Raw genomic sequence first — 6,717 nt, 5'->3', positions numbered from 1 at the left:
GGCTAGCTCAAACTCCCCGCCGGCGCCGCTTCTGGGTATCTTCCTAAGGCACTGGAAGACGGGCCATGATCTCCTTCTGTTGGCCACGGCGCCTTCCAGTCACACCACACTAACCGCTCGCCTCCGAAAGGAGGCGCGGAGACCCATCCTGGCTGCAAGACCACCCTGCCTGACGAGAGAGGAGCCCATGACCGTCCCCCGCTGCCACGAAGCACAACACCAAGCTGTGCCGCCTTCCAGCTGTAGATGGAAGATGAGGCGGCGGATCCGCGGTTCCACGTCGACGATGCGTGATGCGCCCACCCGAGATCTCGGGGGAGCGGCAACCGCAAGAATGACGCAGAGGGGCAACCCCGGCGCCGAAGGGAGTCCAAGGAGGCCACCAGAAGCCGGGAGCCCCCCTCGCAGATAGGCAAGGGAGCTGGCAGACCGGTGGCCTGGCTTGCCTAACTCCAGCAGCAAGCCCTCGAACTCCTCGGCGCTGGGCAGCGGTTGGCGGGATGAACTCGTTGACGAGTTCATGCCTAAGGAGGATCCCAAGCTGTTCGCAAGCATTCTTCTAGCACCAGAGACATAAGGCATGCCCACTCTCATCTGGAGGATGGGTGTGGGGTGTGAGGAAGAGAACTACCAAAGGGATTTCCATGATCTGTTTTACTTTGTGTGGAACCATGTATCCACAACACCCCTATTTATAGGCAAACGTGGACGCAAACGGCCCCAGCTTTCAGCGGGCCAGCCAAAACGGGGCACACCAAAGGCCCTCACCTAACCGAACCCCCTCTTGAATGCCGACAGGACGGCGCCAGCTCGCCAAGCAACCGCCGCGCCACTCGGGGCATGATCGCCGCGCGACCCACCAATGGGAGGCGGCCCCGAGTAGGGGGGGAAACGAGGCGACCACGGCGTGGCGATGAGACACGACGACCGGCCTCGGGATTCCACAGCACTAACGCTCCAGCCGGCCATCAAGACGGGCGAGACCCCGTCACGCCATCACTGGCGCACGCCGAAAGCAGAGAGCATGGGCAGGTGGATGTTACGCCTCGTCCAGGAGTCGTCAAGACCAAGTTCAGCGGCTCCGCGATTATTAAAATCACAGAGCCACTCAGGGGCCTCTGACGGGGTATAAACCCGGGACCCCTAACGGGCCCGACTCATGCAAACAGAAGCCCAGCAGATTCACCGGGCCGAAAACGGGATGGCCCACCAAGCCGCGTGGGGAGCTGCCTTCGCTCCTAAGCCAACGAACCCGGGAGCCTGACCTCCCGGGACACGTGGCGCCCCACCCCCCGACCTAGCGCTCCGGGTCAGAGCCATGCCGGATGACCCGGGACGTGCGCTCCATGGACGCCGCTCCCCCTGACAGGCGTGTCGGCCAAGACAGGCCCCGTGCAGGCTCTGCGACGCCAGCTCTCCTTATCTTGCGGCGCGGACATAGGCTGCAGGACCCCCTAACAAAGGGACAGCGCCGCCAGCGTGGGCCTCGCGACACTATAGGAGGGGGCGTCGACGGACATAGCCTCTCCCACCATAATGATGATTGCCTTTGCGCACCACCTCATTACGCCAGCGAGCGTGACCGGATGCCCCCGGCCTGACCTCGGTAATGCACCCCTCACCGGGTGTGCCGTCCTACTAGCAAGGGCTACGCAAGGGAGACGTGAGGTAGCCCTACTGATAAGGGATGTAGGCCCAGACAGACAAGATCAGAGGTGACCCCCGAACGACCCTCTGAGTGATCGGGCCGCCCTAACTAAGCCAGGATGGGACAGCACCGGGATGACCCGTTGCCCAAGAAGATCGCCAGGATCATTCTTTGCCCAAGAAGATCGCCAGGATCAAGCCTGCCCACTCCCGACCGACTGAGTGGGCCCCGACGACTGACAAAAACGAAGGACACCCCGACGGTGCCAAGACACAGCGTTAGATATATGTAAATGGGGGCCCAACCTTGGACTATAAAAGAAAAATCCCCCCACGTAGGAAAATGTTGGACTTCTAGAGGTTCGACACTGCTTGACCAGCTTGGAAGCTCTCCTCTGAACTTTGAGCACCCGGACTCGAGAGCAATAGAGTAAGAACACCACTCCCATACTAGACGTAGGGCACATTCGGCCTGAACCAGTCTAAATCCTCGAGTCTTTGCGTGCTAGACCATATCCGATCAAGCGCACATCAAACGAGCAATCGAGTAGTTTAGTAGTCACCCATTTCCCATATCAACACTAGATTATAGTCAACTTTATTTAAAAATACGTGCGTGTCCCACATACATTTTACTAGTTTACTCTGGAGTTGAACCAAAATTTATTTCAGTAGTTGGCATACAGAGGCCAAAATTCAATTGGGATCAAACGGCCCAATAAGCTTTTGTCTTCCTCACCCGACTCCGGACTTCCCTTGTTTTCTCCCGACCCCGAGCCCCTGCGCGTGCGCGCGCGCCGTTCGCGCCGCCGGACTCGCCGTGCTCCACCGCCGACCCGACGTGCTCCGCGCCTGCCCACGCCACGCTCCACCGTCGGACTCCCTCACACTCCCGTGCCGCCGGCCCCGGTGCAACACTTTCCCGGCCTCTGCAACCCGCAGGCAAACCCGCAGTCTAGGGTTTCCACTGGGATTTGCCGCGACCGGTCGTCGATCTGCCATCTCCGGCCGCCGCGCCTCAGCTTGTTCACTCCAGCGACCCCCCTTGCACCGCCTCCCTCATATCAAGAGGTGGTGAGCTCAAATTTCACTCCTCTTTCTATCAAGCATGGCTTACTTATTACTGTACTGGTTCAGTAACATGTCAAGATACTGGATGAGTGGATGGTCCATTTTGTTTGTAAAGTAGTTCCGCCTCAGGTGAATATATGTACATTACAAATCAGAATCATTTAATTTGGTGCTATTCAGTCGATCAAAGCTACTGAATGATCGTTAAGTCACCTTCATTGAGGGTGATATGTTCTCCAATGTAAGTGAATATGTCTGCACTGACGCTTTCATGGCCATGGGGAAGAGAAAAGCGAATCACCTAGGCTAGTATTTATATTTGTGCACCAAATTTTCTCGGCAAATTTTGCGCTTGTATACTGCATTGTTTATTAGATTATACCGAATCACATATTGTAGAATTGAACAGGACTACCCTAAGTTTTAATCCTGGTCCGCCATTGTTTTCTGAAAACTGATGCTCTTTCGGTGCTACAGAGCCAATTTTCCCAACAGGAATTCGAGTGCAGCGCAGCGGCTAACGCAAGATGGAAGGCTCGCCGGCGACACGCCTCCCGGAGGCCGACTCCCTCCCTGATGGCTTCGTTGAGAGCTCTGGCGCGTGCACGGCCTCTCCTCCATCCCCTGCGCCCACCTCGGAGGATCCACCACATGTCACTCTCAACTCCGATTGCCCCGCAGCCACCGGCCCAGGCGGTAGGCAAACCCTGGGCGATCCCTCTCTCCCCACCCCAACTGTTGAGGATGCCTCCTCGGCTGCTGCCGAAGCCTTGGAGGCACTCTCTCTGCATGCCGCCGCGGAGCCAGAACGCGCTCTAGGGGAGCATGGATCTGGCAATGCTTCAAAAGGTGATCCCTTCTTAGCTCTCTCTCTCGAACTTCTCTTTTCACCATTAGCTTCCTGACCTAAGTTATTTCTGAACAGTAAACATAGAAAAATCAACTGTGTTTTCCATCACCCAGAGAAAATTTTAAACTTTACCATGTTTTATGATATGCTGAAGAATCCTTGAAGCAGAGCTGTGCAGCTGAACAAGAAGGATCTCCAACTGCTCAAAAGCAAAAGGTTATTGATGCTGAGACTTCTTATATCATAGTATCTCATCAGCGATTATAAGAAAGATTGGTCTTTGCAAAATGGGGCTGATTCGCATGCTTTTGTAGGAAATCGGTGAGCCGAAACGCAAGGTCGTGAAGCGTAGTAAGTTCGAGAAGGACAGAGAGCTGTTTGGACTTGCCCAGCAATACCACAAAGTGGTGGCAGAAAGGGATGCAGGTTTGTAATGTGAATCTGTGATTGTTATGCAAATATACAGTTGAAAGTAATGCGTACCTCCCTTTCTGATTCTCCTTTAAATCTTCATTGACAAAACATGTGCTTTTTTGGTTGGATGGATGTTCCTCTGTGTCCATGTTATACGAAAGTAGTGTTATTTGAAACTTCTGAACTTCTTATCATCATAGATAATTCAGTGTCACTACAAATCCTGTGTGGATTGATTACTTTGTATTTGAACCTAACATTTGCCATTACATTTGGGCCCTTGCAGCCATTGCTGTCAAAGAAAAACTGGAATCTCTTTGTAGAGAGTTTCAGCGTCAAAACAAAATGCTGAAGGTATTTTCAGCGTATCTGAACTCTGAATCAATTATTATTAAGGTTTTGGCATTTTTGTTCAATTGTTATACCATTTTAGCATCTTTTACTTAGGAAGAGTGCCGAAGGGTGTCGACAGAGGGGCAGAACATGCGTATGGAATTGTCTGACAAATTCAATAATGCCATAAAGGTTGCTGGCATCATCTGATTATTATCTACGATAAATATATACAAGTTTCTTCATTTTTTTGATAGTACGTCTAGTTTTTAGATCTTATGTATCAGATATTCACAATATCTTTGTAGGATGTGAGTGTCAAGCTTGAGGAGCAGAAAAATGAATGCATTGCTCAGCTAGAAGAGAACAATCTGTAAGATGATAATCTTATGCATGTCTTGAACATTAGGAGTTTCATTAGTTGGTTTTTGATAGCAAGTTTATTAGTTGAAGTCCCTTTTGACATTTCTAGTCAGGTATATTGACAGTTGTTGGTTTTGTAGGTTGAGAAGTAAACTCAAAGATCTCGCTGATCAATATAACATTACTCAGCAGAAATATGCTCATCAGGTATGCTATCTATGCACTATTGATAGATCTCTGGGTCTCATTGATATTTGTACAACCATGACTTAAGGGTAGTTCTAAATACTATTTGCCGTGCTTTTGGTTAACTTGTTATGACTTGTATAGTTGAAAGAGAAGATGCTGGAACTTGAGCTTGCGGATCTGAAACTTCAACAGCATCAAGAGAAGGCTGCTCAGGAACATACCCAAATGCAGTTATATGCTGAGCAAGTTTCTCAGCTTATGACTACTGAGAAGAACCTGCGGTTGCAACTAGCTTCTGATGGAGAAAGATTTCAGCAGTTTCAGGTACATTCACTTACAAGTTATAAGATCATCTCCAGGTTCCAAATGGCCAGAGCGTACATTATGGTGCCATTAGATGCTTGCAAGTTGCAACAACAACAGCAACATAGCTTTGGAGCCAATCAAGTTGGGATAGAATAGATATGAAACCCAACGAAACCTGTGAAAATAGTCTTGCACTTTACCTGCTTTAGTGGTGGCCATTTTTGCTCTTGTAGATGAAAGTTAAAAATTTTAGGCACTTCAAAAGAAAAATGAATCATTCCTATTTTTTGTTATTCCTTTTTTTTTCAGGATGCCCTGTCAAAAAGCAATGAAGTCTTTGAAACTTACAAGCAGGAGATGGAAAAGGTAAGCTCTGCTGCAGCTTGTCTTTGTTAATACTCAATATCATTATATTTGCTTTATTAGTCAACAGCTGTTTGTTTACTGAAGTAAGTCTCATATGATCTTTTGCATCAGATGATCTCGGTGATAAAGAATCTGAAGAAGGAGAATGAATTTCTGAAGGGTAAATGTGAGAACTCAGATATCGCACTCGTGAAGCTCATTGAAGAGGTAATGAATGCGTCACAAAAGCTAATTGTGCTAAATCGGAGCTAGAGACCAGAGCTTTCGATAGCTATGCCACATGGCCTTTTTTAGCTCCGTACCTTGACCTCCTTATGTCTTAAAAATCACCATTGTATTTATGATGCCTCTGCAGCGTGAGCTAACAAAGAAGCAAATAGAGAAGTTGAAAAATCAAAAGGAGAAGCTTGAGTCCCTGTGTCGTTCGCTACAGGCAGAAAGGAAACAAGTCCCCTTCGCCAGCACTCCGGAGGCCCCTTCTAGCCAAGATGTGGCAGTGACAAGCCAAGATTCATAATGCTTGTGTGCTTCATCTTTCTGATGTGCTTGCCAATGTTTCATTGGTCCCACCTACCCTTTGTGTTGGGGCACAAATGCGTGAGACTACTGGGCACGTTTATATCACACCCAACCCAACTAGCCTTTGTGTTGGGGAGTACGGAGAGATACTTGACAGCCTCTGGCGTTTTGAGATTTTTGCCAGAAGGGTGGTAACACCAGAAAGGCTGAAACTTTAGCATGCTAGTGACTCACTATTACTAGCAGGCATATGTAGTCCTCCAACTGTATCCTTTCCCCCCCTTCGATATAAGGGAATTTTTATAATCTTAGATGATAGTAATCTCGCCTCTGCGACTGTTTCGTACGTTGTGGGTGTTTAGTGATCAATTGTTTAGTTACTTCCTTTAATATTTTGAACCATCGTGTAACTATGGCGCCGGCTGCCTGCGGCGACCGGCGTCCAGCTGTCCGGCCACCGCGTGCGTGCTCCCCAGTTCGTGGCCTGCCCGACCGCCAGCAGCACGGACGGATCGGGCACGCACGCCATGGCAGGTGGCTTGGCGCAGGCCAAAAGCTACCGCGTTGCCAACTCTGCTTCCCGGGCCCCAATAGGATTAGCCCGACCTAGTTTCGCATATCGCAACTGCCTCGTGACATTGCACATGTTTTTTTTAAAA

The 6,717-nt window shown here is 49.9% G+C and overlaps 1 protein-coding gene across 3 annotated transcripts; it reads left to right on the top strand.

The window, feature by feature from the left end:
• The first annotated feature begins 2,401 nt into the window (after window positions 1-2,401).
• LOC120666518 (beta-taxilin-like) lies at window positions 2,402-6,404 on the top strand. Of its 3 annotated transcripts, none has more exons than XM_039946379.1 (12): window positions 2,402-2,718; window positions 3,196-3,567; window positions 3,723-3,784; window positions 3,883-3,994; window positions 4,269-4,336; window positions 4,430-4,507; window positions 4,624-4,688; window positions 4,819-4,885; window positions 5,009-5,191; window positions 5,483-5,539; window positions 5,651-5,746; window positions 5,895-6,404. In XM_039946379.1, the coding sequence occupies exons 2-12, from the start codon at window positions 3,246-3,248 to the stop codon at window positions 6,054-6,056; spliced, it is 1,272 nt and encodes a 423-aa protein (XP_039802313.1). In that variant the 5' UTR covers window positions 2,402-2,718; window positions 3,196-3,245; the 3' UTR covers window positions 6,057-6,404. The 3 variants fall into 3 exon arrangements, with proteins under 3 accessions (XP_039802313.1, XP_039802312.1, XP_039802311.1); XM_039946378.1 differs by having other exon boundaries at window positions 2,402-2,721; window positions 3,714-3,784; XM_039946377.1 differs by having other exon boundaries at window positions 2,403-2,718; window positions 3,714-3,784.
• The last annotated feature ends 313 nt before the right edge of the window (window positions 6,405-6,717 follow it).

This window comes from Panicum virgatum, chromosome 3N (assembly GCF_016808335.1).
Source record: "Panicum virgatum strain AP13 chromosome 3N, P.virgatum_v5, whole genome shotgun sequence".
Taxonomy (NCBI): domain Eukaryota; kingdom Viridiplantae; phylum Streptophyta; class Magnoliopsida; order Poales; family Poaceae; genus Panicum; species Panicum virgatum.
This window is presented reverse-complemented; position numbering and strand designations above follow the sequence as displayed.

What these genes read in the sequence shown, in the direction of transcription:
- LOC120666518 (XM_039946378.1), top strand. Translation starts at nt 3,246, where the DNA reads ATGGAAGGCTCGCCGGCGACACGCCTCCCGGAGGCCGACTCCCTCCCT. An exon ending in CAACTGCTCAAAAGCAAAAG is followed by an intron (nt 3,785 to 3,882) that starts GTTATTGATGCT and finishes ATGCTTTTGTAG; the next exon opens with GAAATCGGTGAGCCGAAACG. An exon ending in ACAAGCAGGAGATGGAAAAG is followed by an intron (nt 5,540 to 5,650) that starts GTAAGCTCTGCT and finishes CTTTTGCATCAG; the next exon opens with ATGATCTCGGTGATAAAGAA.